The 16,710-nt window shown below is 39.8% G+C and overlaps 1 protein-coding gene across 11 annotated transcripts in view; it reads right to left on the bottom strand.

The window, feature by feature from the left end:
- Positions 1–3,749: 3,749 nt before the first annotated feature.
- Positions 3,750–16,710, bottom strand: part of COBL (cordon-bleu WH2 repeat protein) — a 154,096-nt gene continuing 141,135 nt past the window's right edge. For 8 of the 11 annotated variants that reach the window (XM_083822778.1, XM_083822782.1, XM_083822786.1 and 5 more), the window contains 5 exons: positions 16,546–16,649; positions 13,263–15,280; positions 12,511–12,630; positions 10,118–10,375; positions 3,750–5,072 (listed from right to left, as the gene is read on the bottom strand). In XM_083822778.1, coding sequence (XP_083678904.1) covers positions 5,055–5,072; positions 10,118–10,375; positions 12,511–12,630; positions 13,263–15,280; positions 16,546–16,649 — 2,518 coding nt within the window. In that variant the 3' untranslated portion in view covers positions 3,750–5,054. The remainder of the gene's footprint in view (positions 5,073–10,117; positions 10,376–12,510; positions 12,631–13,262; positions 15,281–16,545; positions 16,650–16,710) is intronic. The other 3 variants (XM_083822781.1, XM_083822787.1, XM_083822780.1) reach the window with 1 other exon arrangement.

The following is a 16,710-nucleotide window of genomic DNA, read 5'->3' as shown; positions in this document are numbered from 1 at the left end:
AGTGTGAAGAACATACAGTATTACTGTTAAGTAGTTCTAATTTCTCTCTCTTTTTAAAGATAAAATATTGCAACAAATCAGAAATGTGCTTAAATAAGAACAACTCCCCCTTTAATTGTTAGACAAAACCAGAAGGAGAGTGTGACTTTTATAGCTGGTGTGGTATCATGTAGTCTGTTAGTACTTAAACCCAATTACACTTGTTTAACAAACACTTAAAAATATTTAGTAATAATAAGGAAAAAATACCTTTTTGCTCCTAGAAAGGTTCATCCATCTTACTGTACTTTGTTGAACAACCCTGGGAACTGAACTACATGGAAACTTTCCCCAGCCAAATGAAGACAGCAATGAATCAAACTCCACACCCTACTCAGCAAAATAGAAAAGCAGATTAGAACAACGCTGTACCAAATCCAGGTGAACATTACCGAAAACCTAGGAATTTCTTTTTTCTTTTTTTTTTTTTCATTTTGTCCTTCAGAAAGAAACTCTGCCATTGAAAAAGTCATTTTCTGCAAGTGGGGAAATGCAACCATTATGGAAGCTACAGCTCCCATGCGGTATAGCATATTTTATTTTGTGTTCTCAACAGCAAAAAGTGGAGAAAGAATAGGAATATCCACATAAATCTTAATACAAGTCTCAGAGGCAAAGCGTGTTGGTACACATGTAACTCAGCGGAGGAACACAGACGAGTAGAGGAATAATACACAAACAAATACTCTAAATACGTTAAAAGTGCTAATTTACTGTTGTAGAAGACAACTATTTTTCATATTGCACCAACAAAGAACCGAATTATGAACATTTCATTCAGACAAACTTTGACTCAAATGAAGATTTGTGCAGATTTTTGCATTCAAATTAAAATACGTGCTTACTGCTAAGCAACACTAAACAACAGAACTGATTCTTTTTTGGAGAGATTAGAGGAAAAACATCACAAACTATCTCTGGGTGGCATTTTCCATTGTTTCATAATTGCATCTCTTGTTCTCTTCCTTCTTCCTACACGCTGATGAAGTGCCAATTTTTGGCTGCGGTAAAAGTAGCATAAATTGTGCAAATCACTTGAATGACCTAGGGAAGTTAGAACCTGCCACGTTCAAAACCGTAGATTGATGTACATGTCAAAAAGTCTTTTGGTCCAATACTTTGCATGACCAACATTAGAAGGCTGTCTGTACAAGGAGTTTTCCATAATGAAGTCCCCTAAGTCAAATCACTCATGCAGACAGTCAATATTATTTAAAATTAAATATTTAATCAGAGCTATTTAATGCTAGCTTTATGGTTGAGAGATATTCTGAGCTCGGTAAGAAAAAAAATAATAAAAACATGTAAAAAAGAAGGGGGGGAGGTGGCTACATTTTTTCTGTTTTTTAAGAGATTCTCTAAGCCCTGAACATTGATTTATACCTGCACAACGAATAAAGATAGCAAACCCAGCTTCTCCATTCACTTTCTCTGGTGATACTATTTTTCACCTCATTGGACTATATCTTACCCAGATAAAAGAGCATTAGAAAGGACCAGAGGTGTATCAGACTCTCCTCTGGTCGAGTTAAAGAGTTCTGGAGGGAGAACCTAGGCCAAGAGATACACTGTGGAAAACGGGAGCTAACTGACTTTATTTTGGTCCTTCAAAAAAGAAACCAGCCTTGGGACTGACCATCTACAAGTGCCATGAAAAGACATGTCAAAGACTAATCCAGGTGGCATGTAGACGTCTAGACATAGGCTGTGTCTACACTAGCAAACCGTGTGGACCAATAAGAGCAGATAAATCAAAATACTTGGTGCTGAGGACACGATGCCTTTACCAGACACGTAAGGGTTTGTTCTTTTAACTTAGGACAAACTCCAGTCTGGTTCCATGGAGTTAATGTCAGATTGTGATGGAGTGCATCTCCCAAATCCATCTCATCCAGTAGCACCCCAGTTCCCAAGTCCTGAATCAGGGTAAAAGAGGGGGGTGACGTGACAAAGAGATTCAGAAGAGCTTGCCTGACATGCACTGAAACACCAATGTATGCTTACTTCCCAATTGAAGACTGCTGAAAGTCTCCATAGGAAGTTATTGAATGGAAGGGTCATACTTATAACTAGACTTCATCCAAAACGGGTTTATATTAAAATTTCCATTAATTTGGACTTAAATTGCTACCAGGATTTCTGCAGTACCTGGGATGACAATATTAGCAGCACACACATCTCCCATCAGCAAGAGAAGGGAATGTACACCCAGTCCAGCTTCTTGTTGTAGACGGCTGAACTCCCTTTCCATTTTCAGCTTGAGCTCTGAGTGAGCTGGCAGGACTTTTTATTATTTTTTTCCTGTCACACTGAAGGTGACATCTCATCTTGCAGCTGTTCTTAATCTTACAGTTTTTTAGCCATGGGAATTTGATAACCAGAAGTTTATCTAAGAATAAATATTTTATAAACTTTTGTCCTATGCAGCAGCCAGAGAGAGAACCTTTGAGTCTCAAAGACTGGAGTATCTTATTATCTCAAAATCCGGTTTTGGATCCCTTACTTTGAAAAGTATGTATCTACATCCTGGCCTGCATAAGAAGCAGCGTGGCCAGCAGGTCTAGGGAAGTGATTGTGCCCCTGTACTCGGCTCTGGTGAGGCTGCACCTCGAGTACTGTGTTCAGTTTTGGGCCCCTCGCTACAGGAAGGACATGGACGTGCTCGAGCGAGTCCAGAGAAGGGCGACCAAGCTGGTGAAGGGTCTGGAGAACAAGTCTTACGAGGAGCGGCTGAGGGAGCTGGGCTTGTTCAGCCTGGAGAAGAGGAGGCTCAGGGGCGACCTTATCGCTCTCTACAGGTACCTTAAAGGAGGCTGTAAAGAGGTGGGGGTTGGTCTGTTCTCCTACGTGCCTGGTGACAGGACGAGGGGGAATGGGCGAAAGTTGCGACAGGGGAGTTTTAGGTTGGATGTTAGGAAGTACTTCTTTACCGAAAGGGTTATTAAGCATTGGAACGGGCTGCCCAGGGAGGTGGTGGAGTCACCATCCCTGGAGGTCTTTAAAAGACGTTTAGATGTAGAGCTTAGCGATATGGTTTAGTGGAGTACTTAGTGTTAGGTCGGAGGTTGGACTCGATGATCTTGAGGTCTCTTCCAACCTAGAAATCTGTGTGTGTGTGATACACAATTTGTTACACAAAAGGGGCATTAGGAATGAAGGGCTACAGAGCCAGGGCCTTCAGACAACACTAAGAAAAACAAGAGGAAGAACTGCAATGAATTCCATCTTACTGCACCTCACCAAGGAAGCTGCACTTGATACTGGTAGGACAATCTGTTTAGTATTCAAGCTTATGAGTGACCGAACCCTTTCCTGCAATAGCAATTTATCATGTTAATATTTTGTATCTCAAGGACACTGAGAAGACTTTTAAGGTGTAAGAAGACTAACCAGTCAACAAAAGTGATCTTGTTTATCTTAGGGCATGAAAGAAGACCTTAATTCTAACCATATTAGCTTCCCTAATGATGAAATGGATCTTTAGCAGTACTGGGTTAATATCAAAATGTATACAACTGATAGCTTGATTCTAGTTGTTGATTTCTAACTGCGTTCCTAAAGTATTAGCTGCGAGCCCTTTTCTGCTTGAGACATTTTATATTAGAGCTGAGATATCAAACACCGCATACTGGTTTGCTTAAGACCATCTTCAGTTCTACTTTCTTTTTTTAAACGGAAAACATTTGGCAAAAGGAGTCCTTCAAGCCATGTAAGGTTTGATTTTATGTTTATTTGTGGCACTAACAGACATCAATATTTTACAACATATAATATACAGTCATATTAAATGCAGATGGCTAAATATGCTCTTGCTCTCAACATTACATAGGCATACATTTTAAATTTCAGCTAAAAAAAAAAGAATCTACCGTCACTCTGGTCTGTGATTATAAAAGTGTAAATGTACAAACTTCCTCTTCCTTCATTTCATTACAATATAGGAAATATGAAAAAGCATTTTGATCCCTCTTTTATAAGTTAATCATTTCAATTTAATGAAATATTTTCAAAATATGTACAACAACAACTACCAAAGTAGTTAACATTTGAAAAAGATGCTGCTATAAATACTCATGAGACAACATACAACAGCCGTACAACCTGGAAACAGAAGGCCAACTTACGCATGACCTGACCAAGGGACTAAGTCCTGACTACTGATCCAAACCAGCTTCACTTCCTTTTGCAGTGCGGGAATGAATTCTAGACCTCGGACCTCTATGCAGGGCTCTGAAATCTTACTAGTAACCTTCACAGTCTGTTGCAAAAAGAGATCCCTTAAGGTGTCTCAGTATTTTTAAAGTGCCACAAATGTTACTAGGGTTCGGTATATCTATACAGCTTAGTATTCTATACGTCATATCCCATAAGTAACTCTTCAGCAGACACAGTCTCACAATCATTATTGATTGCCTGCTTTCACAGAGCTCCACCAAAGATATGAAGTTTATCTAATCTCAAAAAAAAAAAAAAGACTCCATCTTATGACAATTAAGGTCCCTCATAATGTACCATAACCTTTTTCTTGTGATTTTTTCTATAGATCTTCATTCTCTTTTTTCTCCATGATCGCTTTCAGCCCTTTTCTAAACCAAGTAAGAAGCAAGTGAAGAGTTTATAACAGTTACATATTTTTAACAACTTGAAATGAGTATTACTTTTCAGATAGCTAGCAAAGCCTTTTTATTTTGCCCATAAACACAATTAAGTATTAACACAGGACTGCACAGTGTTTATATTCTTATTAACCTGCCAACAAGAATAGTTTATTGGCAACCTTAAATATTCAGAGGCAAAACACAATTCCTTGGCACAGACGCTTTACAGCAGAGCAACACATTTTCCGCTTAGAACCATTATGCAGGAACACACAGAAAATTAACTACAACTTATTTTGGCTCGTAGACAAGAGAATAAACTAAACTTCTTGATGTTTTTTGCCACTTCAGACCTTGAATGATGATTATGGGTGCATATGGGGTTAGATTTCCAACTACCTGTTCTTTATACATGATTCAAACGAGCAGAGGGACCTGTAACAAAGAAAAGCACATGATCATTCAAGATATTTTTAAACCTTCAACTGTTGACATTGTTAACCAAACATTCTCTTGTGGGACTGTTTTCAAGCCTAGTCTCTTCATCAGCTCCTTAAGACTTAGAGCTTATCTGTTCTTTTTTTTCTAGCTGTATCAGTTGGTCTAATAAAAGTTTATATTATCCTTGCTTAAAACTCCACACCTCACATATCCTTAGATCTTATAGTTGCAGTAACATTATTACTAGAGTGTAGGTGACATTTTTCTGTGAACTTTCTTCATTTTGTGGAATGAACAGAAACCCTGGCTGTAAGCAAGCAATATCTGACTGTCAAAATCTATGCAGAATCGGAAAGCTGTCACTGGTCACATAAATCAATTGATGAGTACTTTGCTTCCTGACTGAATGAAGGAAATTCCCATAGCCTTTAATTCAGGAAAATCCTTAAACAAATGCTTATCTTCCTTCCTAGTCCTCAGGTCATCTACGCATATGCTTAATTTTAATGCCAGTGTACGCTTCCAAAATCAAAGTTACTGAGCTTTGATTCTATCAGACAGATATACATTAATGTCACCACAAAAGCTAAACAGGAATAATGTATTTGATTAAGTTTCAACCTTCCATATTGGCCTTAGTATCCATGGCAGAAGCTTTATTCTTAGAGAAAAAAGTAGGCCATGGTACAAATTATTAGCAATGTGAAGAGTTCAAATTAAGTTTTATCTTTCAATTCAAATGAAGTAGCAGCATGCAAATGACTGCTCCTAACTATGCATGGGAACTAGAATCACTTTACTTGCTCATTTGACTACCTGTATATCAAGCTTGGCCAACCTTTAAGTGGGGTCTCCTGCCCCATTTCCAGCATAGCAGTGACAACATCAACGGTGGATTTGAGTCTGTAATTTCTGTCATTGCACCCACGGACAACAATGACGAGAAACAGTCTTTCTTCATTCAGAATACCACACCTCTGATTATATGAGAAAAATAATCCAGTGCTATACATAAAGACATAAAGGTACAGAACTAAGCCATACTCCCTGGAAGAAATTGAACATGCCATAATTCAGATCGATGTATTACTTGCTGGCAACCAACTTCAAATTATACCAGCATACAACACTGACTTATTGTAATAGGTGCAGTAATTACCTTACCTGGCTCCTTTGATTGCCAACAGAGTGATACACTGCACGTATCAAGAGCTCATGTGACTAAATGCCGATGCCAAACACTGGAATGAGTGCTTGTACATACTGTGATAGAGCCACGTTCATTTTGTTAACTTACAAAAGGCTGCTTAAATATGTCTGGCTCTAATCTTTACTGGGAATTGTGAAGTCTGTAGAATACCTCTTGTACGTACTGTTAAAAAGTGGTCTACAGAAATCATTTTTCCATGAGCAAAAGCTTGTTTTTCAGATATGCAACTTGCCTTCCCCACCTTATGCAGGCACATTCTGCTGCTCTATTTCTACCAAATCCCTGGGTACAACTCTACCTAATATGAGTAGATGGTATAGCAGCACAGGCAACTTTTATAACTTCTCTTTGTTGGGTAAGATTTTCCATCCTGCATGGACTTGTGCTGCAACTATACCTACAGCTAGACATCTAATGGGTTATTTGCATGTGTAGTTATGTTTTTTCTCCACAGATAATCATAGTAAATCCCAAGGCAAGTATACTTCAGTGTCTGTATAACATGTAATGATACACAGAATTGCAGAAATCTAGCCATATTAGGCTGCATTTTCTGAGACAGAAATAAAATATTTAAAAACGAACCATAAGAATCTTAATTGCATGAACTTGTGACACAAAGTTCTTTGACGCAATTTAAAGAAAACACCAGTTCACTTTTAACACTAGAAGCTCAGATGTTACCATTCTTCTACTAACGTGACTCAGTAGAATTAGCCAATATTTGGTCTCAGATCAGCTGTTTATTTCCCCTACTGACTGACTGTCCTTTGTACAGGAGGTAGATTGCATGGCTAGGAAGCAGGCTCCTTGCTAGTGAGATGCCTTTATTTCTGAAGTCAATTAACTGCCAAAGGCACTAGGTCATCCGTCCTGGTCGGTGACTTTACTTCACGCCATCTCCCCTGACTTGCTGTTACACTTTGGACATGCTAAACATGTACCAGGTTGCAGGACAGACCATTCTGAAAAGTGAAGAAAAAGGTTGCTGCCTGCAACCTTTTCCAGCGTGGTAGGTTCACCACTTTTCATCACATTTGCATCTCTATTCCCTTTGGGTAGGATATGAAATCTAACCCCCTCTCTGGCAGGTCTCCAAACTGCACTGCACTGCACTGGGGATGAACCATGTTCCTCAGGAGGACCAGCTGGGCTTGGCACCCTCAAGAATTTTCCTTCAGGAGTCTGTGGACAGCAACAGTGTGCAATAAAACAGAAGCCGTTTCTTCAAAACAAAGTATGATTTATTTGCCAAAGCAGGCACAGTACTCCAAGAAACGGATTAAAGAACAGCCAGGAGACCTGTGCACATACTGTCTTACCTTCACTTGGCATTTCTCTCAAGTACCTATTTTTGTTCTAGTTTGTTTTGGGTGACCCACTTACAGCCTGTGTGGTGCAGACCCTGACTCGCAGCAAGGCAGGGTCAGCCTGCAGCACTTTCTTTCCTCCCTTCCTGCACAGTGGATCTTTCAACCTTAAAGTTCATGACTTCAGCAAACAGCTGTGTAATCAAGGGTGGAGTGGAGGAGTTGCCTTTTCACAGATATTAATAGAGCTCAAATTTTGGTTGGGATGCTCCTTATCTAGGCAATTGGTTGCTTTTTATGTTTGGTTGCCCTGACAGCCCCGTTTGATCTACTTCCATTGCAAATAACCCCTCATAAATAAGGCCAAACTGAGTCATACATAACTAAGCAATGCAGATCCTTCCCAGTTCTCTGCAATATTAGCTAAATAAATGACTTCACCATCAGAAGCCCTTGTTCCAGAAAACTTCAAGAAGACAATGAAAGAGAAACAGACACAATTCAGAACTGAACTTCCCAGTCTGCTGTCTAGTTGCTGAAACCAAAATCCTCTAGAAAGCAAAGCCAAAAATGGCTCTGTGCTCACACCTCCAAGTCATGACATCATAGATCTTGGACAGACGAGACAAAATAAAGAAAAAAAGTTTGCTCTGGTGCTGGTGCAAAACCACCTGCTAGTTACTCTCTACCAAAAACTCAGTGCTCATTGGAGACATGTCCTTCAGCTGTAAAGGAAGAAACCTCCGATATACAGATACATACTTCTACCAACTCAATTTTTGCTATCACAAGTTGTCCAACTGCAGGGAAAATATCAGCATTCAGCTCTCATTTAACACAGCAAACTAGGAGAGAGATTAATACACACTAGATAGAAAGCTCTTTGTGAAATCTGACATTCTTATTTTATTAGTGATCAAGGACATGGGATACCAGATGTCAAAGTGATATGATGCCTTTAGCATATACAAGACAGCTTGCATATCCAATATTATGGAGGACAGCACAACAATAAGAAAATCTTACTTTGTCTTGGAAAAAATGCTGCTCTCTTTTATTTTCCTGAAAGACCTACATAATAAGAGATCCACTCTTCTGTCACCTCAATGTCAGAACTACCAAAAATTACTCTGTCTCGAAAATGAAAGAAGACAGGCCCAGTGTTTAGCAGAATATATCAGTACATCAAGATTACTTTCATGGACTGCAACGGCCATCCAACTGTTTCAAAGTGAATCCCCAAGGATATGATAAAGACTTGTTTAAATGAGTAGTGGTACAGGTCCCCTCAGAGACTTCTGCAACAGTTATGCAGTAGGAAGAACAAGGAATTTGAAAAGATCTAGACATCAATGAACCACATGAAGTATTCTTGAATGTCCAAATGCCCTATTTTTCTGTAAACCGGTGAAGTGTGGAAACAAAGGCCTGACTTAGAGTATTACTTCTTCATAATTTGCAGTCTTCTACTAGTATGCATAGTATAGATGTAACTTTTCACATGCAAAATAACGGCACATCCAGAGTTCTCTTTGTATGCTGATGTAAACTTCCACTGATTCTGTGGAATTCCTCATTTGTCAGATTTCTTTAGCTAGCCTTTTTATTGTTAAAATTTGGTCATCTTTTCTGAATTTTTTTTAAAGAGGACAACTGAGCAAGGTTAAAGCCTATTTACATACTTAGGCTGGCATTAGGCAAATCACATGCTGGGAAAATGGCACCTGTTTCTGTACATTCCCTAAAGTCTGTGGGTCAAAGTCCATTCTTTGATACTGCAGTATAATATTAAGATAACTCCACTTAAACCAATTAATCTACTTCTCTTCACCTAGAAATATAGCGTAACACAAGACTAGGAAAAATAATTTTTGGTCAAAGAGATAAAGTGAACTTATGCCAAAAAATCACACCCAGGCAACTGAGCATTTAGCCATCTGGGAGCTGAGTAACCCACAGATGACCACAGAAGGGATACACATATCATCCAATTTACAATTAAGTTCAGACTGACATTAAAAGGAAGCCATGGTTTTACTGACAGCTTTCAGTATGTGTGACCAGGGTGCAAATGTAGGGACTCAAAGTCTAGGACACACTACTGAAATTGGGAGAGAATATCTATCTCTAAATTTGCTTCAGGGTCTTACATCTGATCTTTCTTAAGTTCACGCAGTCTGAAGGACATCCAGTATCATCTCAGATTCACAATAATGGAAAAGGGCATGGGAGTGCTTTCTGAAATGATATTCATGCTCTCGTTGCTCTCTTCAAAAAAGTACTGGCTGTTCATATGGTTGCATGTATGTACAGGCATGTTTTAGCCTTAGTAGTGTGTTTTAATACCCATTCAAAGGTTTGAAATACAATGTGGACCTTTAACTCAGTTAGAGAAAACACTGCATGTACTTTCCTCTGATGGCAGAAAGAAATGTGTGGCTACCATGGCTTACAAACAGCTCCCAGAGCACAGCAGCCCCAGTTTATTTCATCCACAAGGAAATATAAAAGTAATTTACCTTTTTTAACTTTGCTGCTCCAGCACCGGAGCGAATGGCCTCCATCAGGGCTCGCCTTGCCTCCCCAGGGTCACCTGCAGTTGTAGCAGAGAATTTAGGAGCTGCTGTTGACAGCTGAGTTGGAGGTGGTGGTGGTGGTGGTGGCTGAGCAGGGGCAGGTGGGATACAGAACTGCTCTTCCCGAGAGTCTTCTGTTTTCTGCAAGGACAGTTCTGCATTCCTAAAACTCTGGAGCTCTTCAGAAGCCAATGAGGAGATCTGTTCATGATGCAGTTGAAAGGAGGAAGTTAATACCAAGCATGACTAAACTGTAATTACTTGACATCTGATGCACTTTAATTTCAGTACCCCAATTTCACTTTGCTTGAATGACATAAAACATGTAGAACTTTTGTTTGCTCATGAGGCTGAACATCTGTTACTACTCACTCACATCACTCAGCTGGGCTGATTACAAGCATCAAGGATTTGGCATTGCCTCTGACTCAGAAACTCAATCTTTATTTACTGTGAGCTCGAGCATCCTGTAAGTCTTCTTGGCATGTAAGGTAACAGACAGAGAGTTGGACTTGGTATTCATTTGGAAACAACCACAAGGGGTTTTGGAATCAGGAATATATATTAAGGCTGCAGTAGCCACCCAGGAATCCCATTACTTTTCACATTCTATGCTGCTTGGAAATAATCTCATATGACAGAGAGGCTCTTCTAGATTTAAGATTTCACTGCTTCATTGAAAAAAAATAATATTAAACCTAAAGATTTCAGCCACACTGAAAAAAAGTAAAAAAAAGAAAGACCAGAGAGAACAATGTGAAAGCACTGAGAACAAAACTGATTGCTCTTCCAAGTGGCTTTCTGTAGAATTTCTGAACCTAAAATTCCTGCATGAATTACTTACTTGGAAACTCATTCTAGTTAAAATGAATGCAGGGGAGGAGGTAATCTTTCAGACTAAGCCAGCTTTTCCATCAACTGCCTCAATAAATAGTTTTGCCATTAGCAACATTACTAGTAATAATCATGATAAATTATTTGTAATCAAATTATTTGGCAATTATTAGGAAATTCCGTTCCATGTGCCAAACAGGAGGTATTCAAATAAATGCATTAGTATTCTGTTGCAGAGAAACTGAGGCACAACACTTCCCTAGTGAAAAATGAAAGGATTCATCGCCCATCAAATAATCCAAACTCACAGAGCTCCTATGTTCTATTCCTTCACTGTATACACACACACGGACACGGACAAATACATGGTAATAACGTAATGTCAAACAAGACATGAACATTTGAGATGACATGAAAAGACAGCCCTTTCATCACAGCACATCTATATCCCACCCTGTACACATACAAACACGATGCTTCAACTAGCACAGGTGACAGAGTGTGAAAAAGAAGCGCACGGTTTCTAGGCAACTTCCTTTAAAACGATGGCAAATGCTTCTCTGCGGGAGGAAAGTATTCCAAAAAGTCTCTGTGGCAATACAACACCACTTCGTTGTCAGAGCCTCTTTCGCACAGATCTACGTCTATTCCTCATGAACACAAACTGCAGTTAAGTCTGCGTGAAGATGGCTGCTGCGCTGCATGTTCTGCTCTCAAGCTCCCAGGAAGCTGCACCCCATCTGCAGCAAGGGCAGTAAGGTATTCAGAACCGCTTTGAGGGAAGGACTAATTCCCTTACAGAGACAAGGGAGACTTTCTACCTAGTGCCAGTTATTTGGACGTGTGCTAATGGCCTGAGTCATTGCATAAGGGAAATGGGAACCTCCTTGCCAAATACACATCCTTGGCTGGATTAGTGAACTAAGGCTAGAACAATGCAGGCTTCAGCTATTAGGAATAAGAGATGCTTTAATGATTAGGTAAATCTTTCAGACAGAAGGAATTATCCTGCTGTGGTGAAAGTGTTTGAAATTTTCCATCAATTACTTGCACGCACCAGCTCATATTAACAGATAAACAGCACGCACGGAGAAGCCCTAGTGTTTTTTCAGGCAGCTGGAATTGGATGTATATGGAAGGAAATACAAATATATTAACCTAACCACACACCTATAAAGTAGAAAAAGTAACACCTAAAATGTGAACATGATGAACATTTGACGTCTCCAGTGTACATTCACTGTAATCCATTTGGATTTCTATACACTTCTTTCTCAGTTAAAAGCACACCAGTTGAAGGAATGTGAAGTTTTATAGCAGAGGGTAGAATCTGCCCTGCCCTTCTATCTGCATAAGTCAGATCTGACTTTGTATCATAACACTGCTTCCTAAAGTCTTCTCTTTGCAACACAACTTGTAGTTTCATCTTCTCCAGGTTTATTCGAAACACTCAGCAGGCACAGACTGCACCTAGGAGACCACTTATCATCTTGATTTCTTACCTTTTTCAGCTTTGAGGTGCCACTGTGGCCTCTAATTGCTGCTAGAAGGGCTGAGCGCTCATTCTCTGGCTCAGCATATGAGGGTTTCTTGTGATTGCCATTTAGTGCGCTGTCTGAAACCTAGAATGTGAAAAGAATAAACCTCAGATTGTTATTAGATATTTACTTAGAGATACTTTGTAAACACTATTAAAAGTATTTTTAGCACTTGTACCAGATTCAAGCTATGGAAACTGCTGTCTGTCTGCTTTTGTACCTGCTTTACAACCTGAGCTCACGCTGAATGGTGAGGGTACCCATAGGTCCCAGTCAGGAACTCCATACTTACAGACTCAGTCTCATATCCCCTAAGCATACAATCAGTCGCAAACCAGTATCACCTAGCAATACAAAATGGAGTTTTATTTCTTTAGCAGTTTTTTTACAAGTCTTCTATGTGCTGTGTGTTCCTGTTTTTACGTAACGGCCTGAAATGCAGGCTAGGCTCTTGGCTAACCTCGATTACCTCTCCTTCATGCTGTATCTATGCACCCTCTGCCTCTTTTAGGCAGTGCAGCAGCAATGGTGTTGCATAACATACAGGACATGCAGAACCACCAGTGGCTTGGGCTGCATTTTGCCACTATAAATTTTTCAAACGCCATGCGTACTCCAGGTCCCTAGCAATGGTACCAGTTATAAAACCTCTTGTGTCTGACAGACTTCTGCGTGTTTCTGCAATATGAACAGACTAAAGAAAGTCTCCACTTTACCTTCCTGAGCTTCTCCTTTCCCCCTCCTGTTTGAATGGCTTCCATTAGGGCACTGTGCAGCGACGTATCTTTAGGAATTGGTTTTTGGACAACAGGTTTGAACTTCTTCTTTGGTCCAAACATATTGGTCTGCACATTAACATCCAGTTCACCGACAGCATTAGTGACTGAATCATCAGGTTTGTCCTTCTGTTCTGACTCTGCCTTTGCTGTCACACCATTTAACTTGGACGATGCTCTCAGCGAACTAACTTGCATGCTGTCAGCAGGAGGCCATTTAGTGATCCGCAAAGACGAGCTGAAAGGGGGTGAGACTACTTGGAGATCAGGTGACTTGAGAGAGGAGGCTGAATTACTACGGGGCAAAGTCTCACATTTCTGGTCGAACAAAAGACGCGTCTTTTTCTCCGCTATACTTTGTTTGCTATTTAAACTGTGCTCATCTTCTGTACCGTTGTTATCCTTTGGAGAGGATTTAATAAGTGGGACACTGACATTCTTTTTATAGAAACTAGCAGGAGTTGCTTGATTTGGTGCCCTGATGTTAACTACTTTGTTTTCCACGCCAGAATTATCACCAGGTGTGAACCTGTGGGATACTTTTTGACTGCAAGTAAAAATATTTACATATTTTTCTGTTGTTTCTGCCGATTCTGTTTCCACAGGGCTGGAATTGGACACAATAATACACCTTTTGGGGGAAGCTTCTGCTTCAGTTTTAACCTCTCCTGCTCCATGCTTATTTTCATCTTTTTCATGAAATCCTGCAGAGTCAGGCTTAAAGGTAGGTAGGTTGATGTGTTTTGCAATGGCAGAGGCGACATACTGACTTGAAGTTCTCCTATGAGGTTTTAGAAATGGAAGCTCCACCTTGTCTTTATTAATGGCTGGGGCCATTAATGGTTTTACCTGAGACTGCGTGACTGGAAGAGGTGGTTTGGTCTTTTCATTCTCAGACTGTTTTTCAGCTACCTGGGAAGTAACAGTTTGTGGTGCTACAGGTTTTGGAGCTCCAAGACAGACAGGTTTGTGTTCCTGTTTTATAGCGAAGGACTTCAAGTTTGTGTTAACTGCTGGCTTTTTAGCAAGATGCTCAGCAGAGTCATCACTTTGTTTTTCCACAGAACTTGACCTCCAAAATTCCTTCACTTTCCCGAGAGGAATTTCCTCACTTTCACCAGTAGAGGAACCTGGTATGTTCTTACTGACAACAGCCTTTGGGCTGATAAGGTTGCCTAATTCGTCTATCTTAATGGCACCAGTGGAGACTGAAGTTCCTCTATCAGAATATTTTACTTCAGGTTTGGGAGGGACAACTTTAAAGGTTGTCAAACCCATTTTGGGTTCGTAATTTGTTCCCCAATTCTGGGCATGATGACACCATGGGGGTGTTGATGGGACTTCTTCTGCCTCAATTTTTTTTGCTGGTGGCCGTTTGATTTCTAATTCTGATTTACTTTTTTTCAGAGTTCTCTCCCTGTTACTACCTTCATTAAATGGATTTACTTTCTCTTTTGCTGTACTGATTTCAGTTGTGGTCTTGGAGTGAGATGGAATCAGCTTAGATTTACACTCCTCACACTTCATACCATGCCTGGGTGGGGCTTCCAGTCTTAAGTTCTTTTCACTTCTTTTTTCAAAGGAGGATGTGAGAGATTCAAACATATCTCTCCTCTGTTCCACAGGCAAGTGAATGAATTCGCTTTCAGATGGTTGCTGATGTAGCAGGTCTTTGGATTTACATACAGGTCCAACATCTGTGTGTCCTTTATCAAAGGAACCCGCATTGTTGTTTTTATTTGTAAAGTTTCCTGTACTGACAGAGTCAGCTAGTAAGTTCTGCGAACCCCTTGTCTCTTGGTTTCCAGACGAACTAGAGATGGTAACTTCTGGAACATCATCTATGACTGTTACTGGAACAGAACTGGCAACATCCTGGGCATCCTCAACTTTTCTTATATGTGGGCTCTGCACTTCACTGATACACTCAGAGTCAGAGTTACTTTTAACATCCATTGCTGCAAAATACACATATAATATTACATATAGGCAATATTTAGGCAATATGACTTTAAATTAGACGAACAGCTAATACAAACTTACCCATAGCAGATATTTTAGTTACACAAAAATTAACAGGAATATATTCATGCCTGTATTACAAAAAAAGGAGAGATCTGGGTCCTTTTTATTGTCTGGCTGCTGATTAGGATCAGCCAAATATTCCTGCAGTCCTCCTGCTTCAGCCAGTGGGAAACATATACATGCAGCTGAAAGCAGAATTTAATCTATTGTTCATACCTTATCTTTGACTAACTTCTCTCAGTGATAAACATTTCACCACATGACTGCAAAGGAGAAACACTTCTGAGAAACAGTGAGCAACTCCAAATTATGTTTCCCAGACCTGGTTAGTAATAACAACCCAGCTGAAGGATTTCCTTGAGCAAGCAAACAAAGAAACAGTACTTGTATTTTTTTCTCCATTCTTTCATTTTCCTTCATTACCAATGACTCCAGAAGCCTCATTGTGCAAGAAGCTTAACTCTCCTCTCAAATTTGCTGGTATAAATAAAGGGTTACAACACAGAAGCTAAGAAAAAGCAGTGTTGGAAAACTCACAGAAATTAAATTGGAAGTCCACTGCAAAAGTACTGAAATAAAGATGGAAAGTTTTAAAGAAGTATTCAGCATCATTTGATGACAAACCATTAATAGTGAAATGTTTGTATTCACAGATGGAAAAACAGAAGCACATTATCGCTTTGTGATGATATTTTATCTCTTCCCATTGTTTCTTCCTGCATTTTTCAATTTTTAACTTTACAACACACGTCTGCTAATGTAGTGTGGACACGGAGGGGAGACCAAAATGTCTCCCCTTCTCTACTTCACTAGGATAAAAGATGCAGCAGAAGTACTGTTTATAAAAGAGAGCTAAATTCACTACTGATTTAGTGTCACTGAAGTCAATGAAATGTGCCAAATGTGGCCCACAAAATGTGTCCACAAACTGCTGATCACCTCTTTCTAGTAGCAGACACCAAAATACAATGACAACCTGATAAACAGCTTGAAAAATACTCAGTGCTGTTTTATAAAGAGTGGCTGCCCCAGAAGCAAAGGGAAAGCAGCCACTTCGGGTGCGCCGCATTCTGCCTTGGACCTGTGAGTTGCTCCCAGTGATCTCAGTGAGAAATGTGCAGATGTCTCAGATGTTTGACTGTGTACCTCCCAGCTATGCCTATGTCTTTTGTACCTGAGAGGTTACACAGTTCCCTACCTTCTAAATCTTCATCCAGGTCAGCCAAAGTCTGCTGGAGTTGTGCATCAATGAATATATCCTCATTCTCATGCTTAGCTGCAGTCATTTCTTCATTTTTGCTGCTAATAAAGAGAAAAAAAAAACATTGTGTGTCCTGCTTTTTTGCTTTGCACTGTTGCTCTG

The sequence above is a fragment of the Anser anser genome (genome assembly GCF_964211835.1).
Source record: "Anser anser genome assembly, chromosome: 2".
Classification (NCBI taxonomy): Eukaryota; Metazoa; Chordata; class Aves; order Anseriformes; family Anatidae; genus Anser; species Anser anser.
This window is presented reverse-complemented; position numbering and strand designations above follow the sequence as displayed.